The 18,542-nt window shown below is 44.7% G+C and overlaps 1 protein-coding gene across 6 annotated transcripts in view; it reads right to left on the bottom strand.

Annotated features, from left to right (window-relative positions):
* Palm2akap2 (PALM2 and AKAP2 fusion) overlaps positions 1–18,542 on the bottom strand; it is a 427,758-nt gene that overhangs the window by 102,862 nt on the left and 306,354 nt on the right. Inside the window, exon 1 of one of the 6 annotated variants that reach the window (XM_021628087.2) lies at positions 6,557–7,222. The exons of the other annotated variants lie outside the window; for them this stretch is intronic. Within the exon in view, the coding sequence (XP_021483762.2) occupies positions 6,557–6,730 (174 nt within the window). The 5' untranslated portion in view covers positions 6,731–7,222. Of the gene's footprint in view, positions 1–6,556; positions 7,223–18,542 lie in introns of those variants that run through there. 6 annotated transcript variants of the gene reach the window in all.

Genomic DNA, 18,542 nt, shown 5'->3' with positions numbered 1-18,542 from the left:
GGGATTACACTACATCACTGCATCCAGCTGACCCTGAACTTCTGATCCTACTGCCCTCACTTCCAGAGTCCCAGGATTACAAGTCATATAATCAAACTCTATGTAGGAAATCAAATGCAATGTACCACAAATGCAAGGCAAACACTCTATTCGCCAGACCATATCCTCAGCTCCAAGGCCCTTTTTGTTTGTTTGTTTGTTTCTTTCTTTCTTTCTTTTTTCTTTTCTTTTCTTTTTTTGAGACAGGGTCACAGTATATATTCCTGGGTGGCCTGAAACTTGCTACGTGGACCAGATTGGCATTGAACTCACAGAAAACCACCTATCTCCATTTGCTTATTTTAATATTACACTTATTTTGAATCATGTATATGTTTGCATGCCTGTGTATGAGTATATACAGGTGAGTGAAGGTTCCCTCAGGGACTAGAAGAGGGACTTGGATCCTCTGGAGCTGGAGTTCCAGGCAGGTGTGAGCAGCTGACCATGACTGCAAAGAACCAAACTTGGGTCCTCTGCAAGAGTAATATGTGCTGTCAGCCAGCCCCAAGGTCATGGGGCAGGATGATTCTCTGCTGGGGTGAGGAGACTGTCCCCTGGTGGATTGCAGGGTGCCTTCTACATGATGGTTTGCATCCACTCTTCCAGCCTCGGTAATATAGACATATCTTTCAGGTCCAACACCCAGAGCAGCAGCGCTCCCCTGCACTCCAGCGCACATGTAAACCTTGGGAATTTAGTCTCAATGAAGATTGTGATTCAAAGGTCTGAGATGAGGATGGGGCTCTTTCCTCCCTCTTCCTCCTTTGTTCCTCCCGTCACCAAGTGCTAGGTCTCCACACTAGGTTCACACCTGTGGCAGAAAGGATTCAAGCTCCTCAGCACTACTAGGGGAGGCGGTTGGAAAGGCAGTACCCAGGCTCCCAAGAAGATACATTCCTAAAAGTTCACAGCGAGCCTGTGACACAACATGAAGTTCCATCCAAAAAATGGAAAAGAAAAAAAAAAAAAGACAAAACACCAAACAAAAACCAGTGAGTGATCCTAATCCTAGCATCTCTGCTAGGACTCTGGGTTTCCAGAATCCTCATCCGTCATTGTAGGAGTGACAGAACTATACGCCCATGTAAACAAGATGCATTTCTAGGAAAATCTAGTTAGTACAAAGCTAAGATCCTTAAACGGGGAAAGGATGCTGGATCATCACTGGACCTGAGCTGGACAGTCCCCCTCTATAGACATTTTGAGGGAGGATTTCCCAGCAGCAGCTATTAGCCAAAAGGAAGACTTTCTAAAAACTGTGTCAAGGCTAACCACGGTCTGCTGTCTAAATCATGTTGTGTGTGAACCCCTGGTTACTTTTTCAAACCAGCTTGCTTCATAGAATGTTCAGTCCATCTTAGCCTAGGGGAGCTAGTGGCTCTCATTTGGTAGAGAGATTTGGGCTAAGAGTAGAGACTGCTTTTTATATATGTCTGATTTTTAAGATGGGCTGATGAGATGGCTCGTTCAGTAGAGAGCTTGCCAGGAAAGCCTGACAATCTGACTTCTATTCCCAAAACCTGAGTAAAGATGGAATCACTTCTACAAAGTTGTCCTCTGACCTCCAGATGTGTGTCACGGCATGTACATGCCCCTAGAGACATCATGCATATAAACAGAACTAAATAAAACTCTAAGGCAGGTAGATAGGTAGCTAAAGGCATTTGCTATCAAGACTGAGGACCTGAGTTTGCACCTCAGAAGCTACAGAGTAGAAGGATAAAACCTGCTCCCACAGGCCCTGCTCTGCAATGGCACATGACTCTGACTCGTGTGTTGGAATACTTGGCTCATAGGAAGTGGCACTTTTAGGAGGCATGGCCTTGCTGGAGGAAGCATGTCACTGTTTGAGGTCTCCTATGCTCAAGTTCCACCAGGGTGAAACACATTCAGTCTCCTTCTGCTGCCTGGGGATCAAGATAGAAAACTCTCAGCTCTGTCTCCAGCACCACGTCTGCCTATATGCTGCCATGCTTCCTGCCATGATGATAATGTACTAAACCTCTGAAACTGTAAGCCAGTAACAAATAAATGTTTTCTTTTATCAGAGTTGCCCTGGTCATGGTGTCTCTTCATAGCAACGGAACCCTAAATCAGCACACAAGTGCATACACACACGGGCACACACACACAAACACACACAGACTCATGGATGCACAAGCGCATGCATGCATTTAAAAATATATCCTAAAAAACTGTTTTTGTAGTGTGTAAGAATTAACTCAAAGCCAGGCGGTGGTGGCACATGCGTTAATCCCAGCACTCAGGAGGCAGAGACAGGCGGATCTCTGTGAGTTCAAGGCCAAACTGGTCTATGGAGCAAGTTCCAGGACAGCCAGGGTTACACACACACAAACCTGCCTCTGAAAAAAATAATTAACTCAAAATTAATATTCCTGCTACATTCTCCTCATATTCACCTCATTAAGGTGCCATAAAACAATCCATGAAAACATCAACATCCCAATCTGTCCACAGAGCAGCAGGCATTATCTGGGCATCTCAGGTTTTCCCTAAAACATTTTTATCCCACCTTTCATTGAAAGCTATCACTTCATGGAATGATAGTCTCTGCCTCAGCCACTCAGGTTCCCTGAGTCATCTGTGGTGCTTTGTGAAGGAGAATCCCAGCAGCACCCACCGCTCTGTGGGCCCATGAGAGAACTTGCAGCCATATTTGTGGCTGCTCAAAGTGAAAGCAAAGATGTGTGTAGTGTGACACACTAGAGCTTCCACAACAAGATTTTTTTTAAAAAAAAATTCTATCTTATTTTCTTTTCTTTTGGTGAGACGTTTGCAAAGGCAGAGGTCAGATATGAAGGGAGGGGGGAGATGAGTGGGATTGGGGTGAATTATGTAAAATTCACAACAAAATCAATAAATAAAAGACAGAGAGAGAGAAAGAAAGGCCAATGTGAACCCAGCAACGAGACAAGGACTTGGAGAATAAGTGGGAGATGACAGGGTACCAGGCAAAGCAAACATTGCCAAATGAAGAGGAGAGGACTTCAGAAAACAGGCTCAGAAACTCTCCAGTCAAGCTTCTATTTCAGTGTAAAAGATGAATGATGGACCTCCAACACAGTTACAGGCATTAAAAAAAAGACTTTGAAAGATTATTTACCGCCAGGTGTGGTGGCTCACACCTATATTGCCAGGACTCCGGGACCCAGACAGAACGAAGAGTTACAGGGCAGGCTGGGCTACACAGTGAGAGTCTGCCTCAAAACTCTAAAATAAGTAAGCAACAACAGTCTCAAAGTATAAATGACAGTTTAGCTATTAACCTTCACCCTAGTGGCTAGGTTTTTGTTCATTTATTTACTCATTTACTCATTAAAAAAAAACAAAAAAATAAACTATAATAAGATAAAACAAAAACTATCACATCAAAGTTGGACAAGACAAATCAACAGAAAGAAAAGATCCCCCAGAATCAACCCAGGAATCAGAGACTCACTCGTTCACACACTCGGGAATTGCATAAAAACACTAAACTGGAGATCATAATATGAGCTCAGAGGCCCTGTGCAGGCTGCTTCCTTCGGTGTCTGTGAGTTCAGATGAGCTTTGACCCCTTGACTTACAGGGTACTGCTTCCTTGGTGTGCTCCATCCCCTCTGGCTCTAACACTTTCTATCCCCTCTTCCTTTGGGGTTCCCTGAGCTCTGAGGAAAGGAATTTGATGGAGACATCCCATTTAGGCCTGAATATTCTCCAAGGTCTCTCACTCTCTGCTTAATGTCTGGCTGTGGGCCTCTGTATTTATTTCCACCTACTGCAAGAGGAAGTCTTTTTGCATATTGCTGAGCAAGGCACTGATCTGTAAGTATAGCAGGATATCATTTGGTATCATTTTTTTTTCCTCTTTCTTTCTTTAGCTTCATAGAAAATCTGCCTCGGGGTGCTGAGTTTGTAAGTACTCAACAAGCAAAACATCTACCAAAACTTCCTAAAATTGTTGGACTTCATCCGTATATTAAGCAGTCTCCTCAAACTACCGATGGCTGGCTCAGAATCTATCCACCAGCACACTGGTGGCGCCTATGTTTTTCAGAACAGCCATTCCAGGAGCTGTTCACAGCATCAGCTCCACCATTGTTGGAATGCATGTAAGCAAGGAACCAGGCACCGAATCTTTGGTCTTGAGGGGTTAATTTTCAGCAATGCTCCTGTTCCAGCTCTTAACCCAACCTCCATCCAAATTTAATTTCATCTTTATTTAAACTTCTCATTATCCTGGTAAGCAGAGGTGACTGATAACAACTGAACAACTGTGATAGAAATCTGGGCCATGAGTATTTTAAGAGCCCATTAATTTTCATTTTAAAATGTGTTACTTTTTTTTTTTTTTTTTTTGAGACAGGGTCTCACTATGTCACCCTGGCTGACCTGAGACCCACTATGTAGATCAGGCTGGCCTCAGACTCACAGGAATCTACCTACTTCAGAGTGCTTACATTGAAGGCTCTCGCCCTCCTACCCCCAGGACAGGGTCCATTCTGTAGCTCAGACTGACCTAGAACTCAAAGTCCTTCGGCAATCCTCCTGTGTCTGCTTCTCCTATACCGAGATTATAGGCCCTGCAAGATTATAGGCCCTACAAGAGACCACTGAATCTATGAGGATAGGATCTATACACCACCATTAATAACTAGAAAGTCCACAGGGCTAGTGGGTTAGCCCTATAATAAAATATTGAATGTTTGAGAGGTAGAGCAACCACTGGGTCATGTTCCCCTCATTTGATCAGTGAGTTAAGATGGCCTGCTTCACCTTACTGGCTGGAAATCCTCAGGCTTCTGGGTCAGAACAAGCCACTTACGAAAGTTAAATGAATTCTGACAACACTGCGCCGCACTCCGCAGACAGAAAGCAACGCCAACTGTCATGCCAGAGCTATGAGATAATGGGGATTTCAAAATGTCCTGACTCAAAGTCCAGCCAAGCCATTCACGATTGCACCTCAACATCCTAGAAGAAAGCCATATGGAACTCCAAAGGCATTCTGCTGGGGTCCTAGGCAGGGTTACTTTTGATTCCCCTGATTCAGAGTTAATTTGTTGCTGGCAGTCAAATTAATTGGGGGGGGTAGGGGTGTCCTCAGGACTCTTGAGGTTTCCCTAACCAAGAAGAGGAATCTCTTAAAAAAAAAAAAGACAAAAATAAAAAACAAAGAGACAGACCATGCACATCTATGTTTAAAAAATAATAAAAAAATTTCTTCTGATAATACTATAACATCTAGTTGGTCACAATCGGAAACGCTGCCGTACTTAGAGAAAAGAGAGGGCGTTTGGTTAAAGCGGAAATGCTACCAGAGAGGCAAGTGTGATGCTTAAGCGAACTAACTCATCAGAACAAATATAAGCCCGTCCCCAAGGATGTAGATGGCAGGTGCATGTGTACTTCATCCTCTAGGCGCCCGTGAACATGTGCTGACACAAAAAGAGCTGCCAGGGAGAAGTAAAACTTGTTCATAGATTCAAAGATATAACAACGGCAGATAAAAATCCATTTTCAAAGACAAATGCCAGTAGTAAAATTTGCTGGACTACTTCCACTGGGCTTGGAACCGACACGAGGAAAGGTGCTGATTTGCCAAAGTCCTCACTAGGCAATCTCTAGGGGCAAACCACTACCGGGTCTGGAGAACTCATTGCTATCCCTTTCACGTCTGAGCTGCCCAGCTGCTAGCCCATCCCGTTTGGCTCATCACCGGCTGCTCTAACGCTTGCCACCCGCTCTCATCCGGCCACCTGCGCCACTGTTCTCAAGTGAGGGTTTCCCGTTCTCACGGGCTTCGTTTCAGTCCCTTCTAATCCACTGGCTTTCTCTACAATCTCCAGAGGCTGCCAGAGCCCCTCTGCTCTTAGCCCTGCCAGCGCGCCCCTTTAACGGACTTCACCCGTGGCGCTTTCTTCTGCGATCTGCTCCTAGCGTTTCCCTCAAAGTGTTCCCAGAGGCTCTCGCCCGGGCTTCACTCCTGAGGAAACCCCAGAGTGAACTCTGGAAGGTCGAGCCTCAGGACAGACAGCCCTGCTCAGCTCGAACACCGACCGTCGTGTCCCCCAGAACCGTAGCTTGCTGCATCAGCTAAGGAGTTCAGTACCCCTACACGCTCAGGCTGACCACCCTAGGCCTCACGTTCCCTGCAAAGCTCAGAACTTCTAAAGATGCCGCCAGCTGGCAGGACCTGCGTCCTTTTGGCTAACTGATCTCGGTGGCTTCCCCTTGAGTTCACCGTTTTCCCTGTATATCTCGGCGGAAGGCGGAGCTGCTTATTTTCTTTTTAATACGTATTTACGTATTGATAAAGCAGCCCGAAGCCCAGCTCTGCCGCAAAATTATGAAATTCAAAGGCACATGGACCCTTCCAACCTGACCGACTTGCCGGACACTATCCCTCAACACAGACTTGCAGTCTCTGAGTCTGCACCTTTTCCCGGTGCAGTGCCAGAAAGCGTTCTAACCCCGGAGTTCCGAACCGCCGCGCCCCCACTGGACCACCTACCTCTAGGCGCCGCCTCCGAGGGCGCAGTCCTCCGGTTCCGCTCCAGCGTGGCGCGGCCGCCGACTGCTTCTCCCGCGTCCAGGGAAAGACACGCCACAGCCCTAAGCTGGGGCCAGCGCATCTGCCGGGAGCAGCAGCCCCTGGGCTTGCCTGGGACTCGGGAGCCCCGCCCATCCGCCCACCCGGGCCCGCCCCACTCCACGCCGGTGGTCCGCCCCTCCTTTTTCACTGCTCCTCCCCATCCACCCATACCACCTCTAGGTATCTGGAACAGAACCTAAACCTTTAGAAATGACTGAATGAATGCCTGCATGAATGAGTGGAGAGAAACTGAAGGGGTGGAGAAGTGGCAAGAGAACCTGTTTCCTGACTGGGGAGGGCGCTGTGTGTCTGAGGAGGGTGGGTGTGCCTGTGAGGGAGTTGCTGCATGTATGTGTGTGTATGAGTGCCTGTGCACGCTCACAGAGCTGGGATGCTGAGTTCCTACCTCAGGGAGAGAAAGCCGGAACTGGCCCCTGGGTAAAAGCCAACGCCCAGGGGTTGGCTGGGAAGTGTATCTTAGTTATAAGGGTCTAAAGGGGTCCGGAGGCTGAGATGCGGGCAGAGGTTCTGGAAAATCATCGGTTCGCCCATTCTTCGGCCTGCAGTGCCTGTGCCGCAGTAGGTCCCTTACTGGTGTCAGAGCGCGTCTGTTACCAACGCCAGAGGTGGGGAAGGAAGCAGCTGATGCTCAGCGTTTGGCTTCATTAGGCAGCTGGCCAGCCATCCCTCATTTCAGAGAGGCTGAAATTTCAGTCTGCCGTCCCCTCCCCCGCCATGAATATTTAAATAATGTTAATGATCCTTTAAGAACCGGCTTAGAGAGGACACCAACTTATCCATAAATGCCCCACACAGAAAACAGCGTTTTCAAAAGCAAGCTAGTGTGGGTCTTACTTGACTTTAGGGCAAGTTATCTTCAGAGGTAAAAATCACGTAAAATGGAGTCAGATTCAGCTTTTTACTAGGGAAGCTTTCCCCAGTGATCCACAGCTATCCAAGTCTGATTCCGTTACAGTCCCTGGGGCTTTCCCAATTCTCCCCAGGCATCCATCTCTCCCCACCCCCTCCCGCACCCCTGCCCTGCCCGCCCACAATCTCAGGGCCCCAGAGCTCAATGTCTCTGTCAGTTTGAATGATAACCACAGCTGGGACAGTCACTGCCACAGCCTGATTTCACTTCCTTAACCTCCTGAGGTCCCAGATTTCCAATTCAAAGAAGCGATGCTGTGGGGAACTTCCCTGAATGGCGTCTTCACTTATGGACAAAGAATGGAGGCCTTTCTGTGAAAAGGGCTTTCTCCTGCCTGAGCCTTATCCCAGTGCTGACACAGGGAACCCGGTGAAGTCTTCCAAGGACACTCCATTGGCCCCAGTCTGGCTTCTTTCCCTTGGCACTTACAGACTGTCTAGTATGAAGTTTTGTTTTGGTTTGTTTGCTTGGTGTAACGAGCCGGTCTTTTATCTTTTGGGACAGTCACACTCTATAGTCCTGGCTGGTTTGAAAAGGCTATCATGCCTGACTTTCACCATCGATTTTTCGTATATTTTAGGCACAATTGGATTTCAAGTATTGTCTAATATCAACTTACCTTCCTTCACCCTTTCCTGTTTTCTTTCCCCCTTTCTTCCCCCTCCCTTCCTCCTTTCTTCCCCCTTCCTCTCAGCGTTTGAGAATCTAAGAAGGGCTGCTATCGCTTTGACACTAACCTGGAGAGTTCTGGGCTAGTCTGGGCTAACTGGTGAGCTGGTGAGTTCTTAGCTAATCTGAGCTACACTGTGAGATCTTGTCTCAAAAAAAGAAAAGAAAAAGAAAGAAAAATATTCGGGTGCCCTACATCCTAAACTATTTTGAACACATCAGTATCAAATGAGAATGCTCCCTGCAAGGAATGTGCTTGTGTATCACAGTATTTATTTTTATGGACCACAGACTAGACAAGGAAGGCTTCCAAAATCAAAGCAGAGGTGATGTTTACACAGACCCCACCATGGCAGGTGATTCACCATTCTCCTCTGATATGCCGAAATTAGAGTAAACATAAAAGTTACAAATGAAATTTATTTGACTACTGGGCAGTGGTGGCACATGCCTTTAATCCCAGCGGAGGCAGGGAGTTCTGGGCTGCAAAGCAAGTTCCAGGATGGCCAGGACTACATAGAGAAACCCTACCTCCAAAAATGAATAAATACATAAAAGAAAAAGATAAGAAAAAAAATGAAAGGAAGGAAGAAAGAAAAGGGAGAAAAAAGAAATTTGCTTCATCATTAGAATGAGGAAATGCTGAATTATTTCTCCTCCTAAGAAATGTCAATGTTCTATTTAAAGTTAATTTGAAAGTGTATATCATTCTATAAGAACACTGGTAACATTACTGGGAAAAAGGTTTGTTCAATGCATGCTGATACTATATTGAAAACTTTTTGGTCACTTTTCAAAATGTTGAAGTATCCATGCTTAAGCTTTTTTTTTTTTTTTTTGGTGTTGTTTTGTGTGTATGCTTGTAACAACCTCCTCCCCCCCCCCAAAAAAAAAAAGAACTCTCGCCTGAGATCTGCTGTGTGGCCGCAGTGTGCCAAGGTACTTTCCATCACTTAATCCACATGTATAGGATATGGATCCCAAGAATCCAACTCAGGTAATCAGGCTTGGCAGCAAGGGTCTTTACCCACAAAGCCATCTTTCACACTTCCTTAAAAAATAAAAACAGGAACAGGGTCTTCTGGTTTTTATTTGCTTGCTTGCTTGGTTTAGGGGCAGTGATGAGTTTTTTTAAAGACAGGACATTTCAACAGGCATGGTGGCACATGTCTTTAGTCTCAACACTCTGAGAGGCTGAGGCAGCCAGATCTCTGTGAGTTTAAGACCAGCCTGGTCTACAAAGCAAGTTTCAGGACAGCCAAGGACACGTAGAAAGACCCTGTCTTAGACAGGGTTTCTTTGTGTAGCCTTGGTTGTCCTGGACTCACTTTGTAGACCAGGCTGGCCTCAAAGTTACAGAGATCTGCCTCTACCTGCCTCCTAAGTACTGTAATTAATGGTGTATGCCACAATGACCACCTATGTAACAAAAAACCTTTAAGGCTTTTAAATTGTATTTTAGTCTCTCTTGCCTCTTTGTGTGTGTGTGTGTTTTCAGATGCCAGAGGTCAATCTTGAATGTCACTTCACATGGGAAATCCACCTTGTTATTTTGAGACAGGGTCCTTTGCAATCCTAAAACTCACCATGTAGGCTAGCCTGGCTGGTCAGAGGACTTTGGGGACCTTCCTATCCATTGCTCCCCAGTACTGGGATTATAAGTGTGTGCCTGGCTTTTGCACATGGGTTCTGGGGATTGGATTTAGGTCCTCATGCTTGTGCAGACAGCACTTTGGTGGCTAAGCTATCTCCACAACTCCAGAATAACAGCCACTAAAGCTGAGTGTGTTTCACAAACAAGCACATCTCCTCTCCTGGATGTGCTGTAGAGTTGCTAAAATAGATGGCTGCTACTTCTGTGAAAGAAACATAACCTTAGGGGGGGAATGTCACCACCACCTGCTTGTGGAAGCCCTGCACTGTCAGGTCAGGCAACCCTCCTTGGCAGAGACCCTTCCACAGAGATTTTCTTAGGGAGATGAAGTGAACATTTTTCTCTGCCATTAAACAATGCCTTGGACAGGAGGGGCCATCCAGGAACCCAAGAAGTAAGGCACAGGATGAAACTAACACACAACAATCAGACTAGACACAGGCCCATAGAACCTTTTCTCTCCTTCTCTTGAACCTGAGCAAGATTAACTAAGTCCATAATGGCCCGGCAATAAAAGTGAACTGTGAAGCTCAGAGAAGGAAAACTTAAAAAGACATGAGTTTAGCTGGACAGTGGCGTCACATGCCTGTAACCCCAGCGCTCTGGAGGCAGGGGCAAGCTGCTCTTCCGTGTTTTCAAGGCCAGCCTGGTCTACAGAGCAAGTTCCAGGACAGCCGCAGCTACACAGAGAAACCCTGTCTTGAAAAACAAACTCCCCCCAAAAAACACCACAGAAGCAAACAAAGTCCCCTCCCCGCCAAAAAAGATTGTCCCAGAGAGCTCACCTGAAAATCCAAAGAGGCCAAGACGGTCCATGACAAAAGAGAATTTATCATCTCACCTTCTAACAAGGAATGAGACAAAAGGCATCCTCTGGAGAAGTTCATTCCTTAGTGCTAGATGTGTTTGTGATAAACCTGAGGCCAGCCTGGGTGCTACCTAGTGAAACTCTATCACCCCTACCCCCACTAAAAAAAAAAAAAAAAAAAAAAAAAGATGTGAGAACATCTGTCACTCACGATTGTGTGAGTTAACTCAGATGATCTGGCTGTTAGGAGGGAGTCTCATTTCTCCCTCATGGGTCCATGTGATTCTACCCACTTTGAAACTGCACTCTTAGCTGACATGCCCTTCCCTGATAGAGAGGGACCCCCCTCTTCACTCAAGAGTGAACACCCCTCTTCACTCAAGGGTGTTGAAACAGCTGTCCATCCACCCCCACCCCACCCCTATCCTACTAGTACCCCCAGATGAACACAAAAACAAATACAAAAAATACGAAATAAGAGATTAGCAAGTTGACAGGACCCAGAAATCTCTTGACAGGAGAATCTCAAATTCAAGGCCAGCCTAGGTTGTGTACCTTCTCTCAAAACAAACAAACAAACAAACTCACAAACAAGAAAACAGATGGGTGTGCTATATCAGGATTATAGTCCCAGATTTTGGGAGGCTGCAGCTAGAGGATTGTCATGAATCTGAGACCAGCCCAGGGCTATGTTAATAAACTCTGTGAGTCAATGTGAGCCACAGAGTGAGACCATGTCAGAAAAAAACAAAAAACTTATCCTTTCTAAAAAACAGAAAGGCGACTAACTCTCGGAAAAGGTTAGGATAGAACAGTAAGTGGGGACCGGACAAATAAGGTGCCATAAAGCAACTGTTCCCATGTGCATATGTGTGTATGTGTGTATGATTGCATGTATCTATGAATTCGAGTGTATGAGTATGTTTGATGTATGTGAGTGTGTGTGTGTGTGTGTGTGTGTGTGTGTGTGTGTGTGTGACTATGTATTGTCTTGAACTCTTCTCTGAGTGATCTGGACCTAGAAATCTGTATATGTTTGCAGATAATTCTGCACCACAGCCTGGTTCGGGAAGCACATTCACCCAGGAGGGGAAAGGAGGGAGTAAGCAAACGGGACCTGGACAGCATCCTCTGAGAACACTTGGCTCCATGAGCATGTTTCCTCTTGCTCCTGGCACAGTCTGCCACACTTGCCTTTCCTTTGCGTCCCCTCGAGGCCTCTTACTTCCTGTTCAAGGAGAAATTTCTTTCCTGCCTAGTCCGTGTTTATTTCCTTTTCCCGGAATCCTCACACTTGATCTCTCCTCTGCCAAACTCTCTGACATAAGGAAGTAGTGACCTGATTCCATTCACCCAGCTGCTTCAGCCTTTTTTGTTTTGTTTTGTTTTTTGAAACAGGGTTTCTCTGTGTAGCCCTGGCTGTCCTAAGATTTGCTCAGTAGACCATGTTGTCCTCAGACTCACAGAGACCCGCCTGCCTCTACCTCCTGAATGCTGGGCTTAAAGGCATTGCACCACATGCCTGGCTCTATTTGTTCTTTGTAACCTAGGCTAGCTTCAAACTCCTGGAAAGCCTGCATCAGCCTCCAAAGTGCTGGAATTACATACAGACATGCATATGTCTGGTTTTTTTTCTCTCTCTCTCTCTCTCTGTGTGTGTGTGTGTGTGTGTGTGCGCGCGCGCGCTTTTTTAAAGATTTATTCATTTATTATGTATACATTATTCTATCTGCATGTACACTTGCACGCCAGACAAAAGCACCAGATTCTTATTATAGATGGTTGTGAGCCACCTATAATAAGTGGTTGCTAGGAACTGAACTCAGGACCATTTGGAAGAAGAGTTAGTGCTCTTAACCTCTGAGCCATCTCTCCAGCCCTGTCTCTTTGTTTTAAGACAGCATGAATTCCCACAGATCTTCCAACCTCAGCTTCCCAAATGCTGGGGTTAAAGGTGTGCTCTACTACATCTAGCTTTGTTTTGGCTAGTATGAAGCAAGCTTTGAGCCCAGTTCCCAGAAAAACAAAATAAAATAGGCAACTATGAAGCTTTCTTAGTAACTTCCAAGCATTTCCCTCCTTCTAAACTCTTAAGTACAGACTATTAAATTATAGAAAGAACAGTGAAGATTTTTAGCAGGGGAAATAAAAGGCTTCATTGGCATTTAGATTTTTAATAATCCTTATTATTGTAGAGGTGGTGCTTGCAGCAATCTTTGACTTACTCATCAAAGGTTAATTTTTTTTTCTGTGTGTGTGTGTGGCTGAGTTTGTTGTTAAGAACACCTGTTGTGGGTTGGAGAGATGGCTCAGAGGTTAAGAGCACTGTCAGCTCTACCTGAGGTCCTGAGTTCAATTCCCAGTAACCACATGGTGGCTCACAACCATCTGTAATGAGAACACCGTATACATAATAAATAAATAAATGTTAAAAAAAAAACACAAAACCTTAAGTTAAAAACAAAACAAAAAACGGCCTGTTGTGCTAGGCAAGGTAGCACATGCCTGTAATCCCAGCACTCTGGGAGGCAGAGGCAGGTGGATCCCTATGAGTTTGAATCTAACCTGGTCTACAAAGTGAGTCCAGGACAGCCAAGGCTACACAGAGAAACCCTGTCAAAAAAAAAAAAAAGTTCCTGTTGCTATTGCAGAGGACCCTGGTGAGTTCCCCAATCCACATCAAGACATACTCACCTGTAACTTCAGGTCCAGAGCCTTTGACACCCTCTTTTGGCCTCAGCAGACATGTGCACAGACATACTTACAGAAAAGACACTCCCACACCAATAAAAAAAAATTTAAGACTTGTCATATTGGGACCATGGATGACACAAAATCACTTTGAGACCACAGTAGTTGTGCTGATACCATATGGTACAATAGATACGGGCATTTACCACCAAGCCTGATGACTGGCGTTTAATCCTCCCTCACAGAGGAAGGAGAGAACTAACTCCCCTAAATTATCCTGGGACCTCTACATGTGTATTCATGGTATGTGTGTACATGCAGAGGCACACACACGAACAAATAAACAGATCTAATTTTTTAAAATTAAAAAGAAACTGCAACTGAAGGTGTTATAATGCTAGCAACTAGAAGTCTGAGGCAAGAGTTGAAGGCCATGAAACAAAACAGAACAGAACATTCAAACCAAACTTTTAAAGAGGATAACAAACTAAGACATACACAACATCTTATCTTAGAACAGTTTTCATATTATCATGTCCTCTTCGAGCCCCGTGTCCTCTGCTCCCGAGTGAGGCCCCCACCTGCCAAGGAGTTCATAGGTGGACTGAGATAAAAGGGGGGCACAGAGGAGGGAGAGGGGGGCACTCACATGCCAGGAGGCAGGGTGTGGATGCTCTTGTGCTCCTATGCTAAGCTTGGCCATTTTTTTTTTGTTGTTGTTAGTTTTTTTTCTCCCTTGTATGGCTGAGGACAAATCAGAATGTTAACGACAAGACAGCTAAAGCTAAGATTAAAAAAATCAAGGGCACTGAAGTCATTCTTTACAATACAGAAGAATGTAAGTTTAAAAAACAAAACCAACCAACCAAACAAACAAACAAACAGAGCCAGGAGCACAGAGCTGGGTTTTAGTCCTGCTCGATAACTATGTGAACTTGGAAAAGTTGCCCAAACTTTCTGTCCCTCCAAATCCTCCTTTATCTTTTCTAAGACTCACGACCAGCAATTATATCCTTCTCTGTAACTGAACTAGTCTGGTTACATGGGTGTGGCAGTACATGCTTTCAAATGCTTGCTATCCCCAGTATTCAGTCAGGTACCTAAAGGAGGAAGGGGCGGGGAGGGGGGTGAAATGTCTGAGTATATGCTTTCTCTTTTCTCTTTCTTTTTGGAATCCAGTTTGGCCACCTTTCCACAGCACTTCAGCTAGTGGCTTCTGTGGTCACTGTCTATGGGTTCTGTGTTTGACTCTGGTCTTGCTTGACTTTCTGCTGGAAGCCACAGGCTCTGGCTTTTACCCAGGAACCTCGTTTCCAAACCAGCTGGAGCAAATCATTGTTAAGATAACACAGGTAGCTCCCCAGGGCTGACACAGAAGATGAAGATAAGGCCAAGAGGCAGCTCCTGGAGCTTTCCTGTCACCAGACACACCCACTGCAGGAATGCTCAAGATGAGCGTAGAGGAAATACATGGATGCATTGAAAAAATACCTGTGGATGTTGCAGAACTTTTGCTAGAAAGATCCCCTCCTATTTTAGGAGGAAATCTCTCATAGATTTTCTTTTTAATTCAGTATCTTGTTATATAACTTAGGTTGGCTTTGTACTCTCAGAAGATCCCCTTGCTCTGCCTCCTGAGTGCTGAGATCCCCAGTATGCTTCATTATGGCTGGCTTTTGAGAAAGAGGGCATCTTAGCAAGTAACGAAGTTTGTAAAAGTACAGGAATATTTCACCAGGGGCTGGCATGATGTCTTAGTGGGTAACCTGATGACCTGAGTTTGACCCCTGGAACCTGCATAGCAGGAGAGAATTGATTGTGAAATGGTGTCCTCTGAGCTCCATTCATACAGGCACGTGCAGGTCTACTGACACCTACCTACATACAATCAATCAATCAATAAATGTAATAAAAAAGAATATTTTGTCAACATTTTAAAAACTGGAGTAATGGCTTGTCCTGTAATCTGTAATTCCAGCTACTTGGGAGGTGGAAGCAACAACAACAACAACAACAACAACAAAAAAAAATCAAGCCTGGCTCAGATTCTCAAAGTGAATTCAAGGCCAGACTGGGAAACACAGTGACCCTGTCTCAAAATGGAAAAAAAAAAAAAAAAAGGAAAAGGCTTTAAGTGTTCTTAAAAGTGTTTTTAAGTGTTCTTAGTACAAAAGTAATTGCCTAGCCAGCACAAGATCCTAGGGACTAGGTTCAATCCCGGCTACCTAAAACAAGTAACACACACACTACAGGGCTTGCATGGTGGCACTCACTTGTAATTCTAGTGTTTGAGAGGTAGAAGCAGAAATATCAGGAGTTCCAGGTCACTGTCAGCTACTTGACAAACTCAAGGGCAGCCTGGGCTACATGAGACCATGTCTCAAAGGGGTACTGGGGAAGCTAATGGGCCCCGGGCAGAGTTTCCTATGATTATTTTAGTTTGTGGAGAAACTGGATCCTGCTTAGAAGGCTTGATTCCTAAGAGAAAATGTATATAAAAAGACATTTGTTGGTAGGTCATCAAGGTGTCAGACTGACTTCACATTTCAGGGCAGACATTGCAGACACGGGCCATCACACTTCATAGTTCCCAGTATATTCTGCACACTGAAACCGCACCTCTTCCAGGTTTAAAGTTTCATAAAATACATGTCTTAAATAGTAATTACCAGAGTTCATGGTTTGTTCATGGTTTGTCAAGGCTTTCTAACTGGACCTCAACAGACCAAATGTGCTAGCTAGTTTCATGTCAACTTGATGAAAGCTTGAGAAAATGCCTCCATAAGATCTGGCTGTAGGGCATTTTCTTTATTAGTGATTGATGGGAAAGGCTCCAGCCCATTGTGGGTGGTACCATCCCTGGGCCGGTGGACCTGGGTTTTATACAAAGCAGGCTGAGCAAGCCATGGGGAGCAAGCCAGTAAGCAGCACCCCTCCATGTCCTCTGCATCAGCTCCTGCCCAGTCTGAGTTCCTTCAATGAGTAACTATGATGTGAAAATGTAAGTCAAATAAACCCTTTCCTTCCCAACTTGCTTTTTTTGGTCATGGTGTTTCACCATAGCACTGGAAACCCTAACTTAAACATAACAGTAAAATCAAAATGGAATCATCCATACGGAAGTTACTTGTCATCAAACTGAAAGTAAGTTGTTATCTAAGCCTTTAAGAAATCAGGACAAGGACAGTTCTCCAAGCAGAGCATCACAAAGGGCTTCTTCAATCTGTATGCCCTTTCATCCTTAGGTCCTGAGGTGCTCTGCAGTTAACTCATCACTTCCAGTGTTCTGTCTCCCCATCCCTCCTCCACAGAGGAAACAGCCCTGAGACAGCCAATATGCTTTTGCCATTTAATTTTGTCCTTTTTATCTCCTTTCGGACTATAAAACCATCTGTCAGCCAACAGCAGCACTTCTTACATCTTTCAGAAGTACCGTCTGATTCCAAGACAGTAAATCAAGTCAACTTAAAGCATCAAACCAAAGCCAAACATAGCTCATAGCTGTCATCTCAGCCCTTAGGAGTGAAGTACCAGCATCGTTACAAGTTTGAGGCTCCATTATATAGCTTGGGCTATAGGCTATATAATGGAGATCCTGTCTCCAAAAACCAATAAAATACCAAGAAACAGATGTTTGACTAAACTGTAGTTTTTATTTATACAGTTGTCAGCTTTGAAATAAAAAAAAATCCAAACCCACAAATAAAAAAAAGCATCAAACCACAGTGATTACCACCTTTGCTGCACCCTCCTGCCTATGACTTCTAGACTCAACAAATAAAAACAAAGACTTCCCAGTTAAATTGAACTTTAGGTCAACAACAAATGATTTTTTTTTTTTCCGAGACAGGGTTTCTCCGTTTAGCTTTGGCTGTCCTGGGCTGGCTTTGTAGACCAGGCTGGCATCAAACTCACAGAGATCTGCCTGTCCCTGCATCCCTGAGTGTTGGGATTACAGGCGTGGGCTACTGAGCCTGGCTAACAAGTGACGTCTTAGGGTAAGTATGAAGTATGCTTTATGCAGTGTGTGAGGCAGAGTTACTGTTAAACAATTATTAAGAATTATATCTAGTTCAACTTTAATTGGGTCTTCAGAATGTTTGGGGGGGGACAGGAGATTTGATTAGGTGATTGAGGTTGAGTCCAAGCACTTGAACATTCTAAGCACTTGTTCTGCCAGTGAGCTAAGCCACTAGCCCCAGGTTTCCAAAATTTTATCTGGACAGTTATTCCTGTCCATCTTTAGATCTCTCCTGGTTCAGCTAATAACAACCAAAACAAACAAACAAACAAAATCCCCAAACCAACCCAAAATTTGCATTTACTATGTAAATATGAAAGTTACAAAGTATCTTTTTTTTTCATTTTTGATACAGGTCTTACAATGTTGCCCAGACTGCCCTGGAATTCACTATGTAGCCAAGGTTGACCTCAAACTCCTGACAATTCTGCCACAGCTCTGAGTGCTAAGATCACAGTCGTGAGTCACCATTCTTGGCTACCAAGTATCTTTCTATCTGGTTCAAAACCTGGCTTCTGAATCTGGTACGTGACCTAGCTTTACCCACCACAGTAGTGAATACATCTGTGAAAACGGTTAGCAATAGTTTTCCTTTGCAGCATTGTTTTGAGGATTATATGGGATGGACAGAAAGAGAAAATAACAACAAAAATAAAGGAGATGATGTGTGTAAGTGTTTGGCACAGTTCTCAGCTCAGAGCAAACAATCCGTTCTGACTGTTACTGTTAGCGTGAGAACACAGTGGGAAACTGAAATGGCTCAGGAAGTACCTGGGGCCTTGGATTTGCCAGGCACAATCTAGCAAATCCAGATGCTGTGACCTCAGACATTTGTTTTCTTTGACAAGGCAGCACACAGGACTAATAACAACTATGCTGCTGGACTGTAGTAGTTTATGACAAATTCTTTCATACACATTTAATTTATTTATTTGTTTATTTATTTTCGAGACAGGGTTTCTCTGTGTAGCCTTGGCTGTCCTGGACCCACTTTGTAGAACAGGCTGGCCTCTGACTCAGAAAGATCCACATGCCTCTGCCTCCTGAATGCTGGAATTACAGATGTGAGCCAGCCACCATTACCAGTGTTTTTGTTTGTTTGTTTGTTTATAAGATTTATTTATTTTTATT

This window comes from Meriones unguiculatus, chromosome 3 (genome assembly GCF_030254825.1).
Source record: "Meriones unguiculatus strain TT.TT164.6M chromosome 3, Bangor_MerUng_6.1, whole genome shotgun sequence".
Lineage (NCBI taxonomy): Eukaryota > Metazoa > Chordata > Mammalia > Rodentia > Muridae > Meriones > Meriones unguiculatus.
The sequence above is the reverse complement of the archived record's forward strand: the minus strand, read 5'-3'. Positions and strand labels throughout refer to the sequence as shown.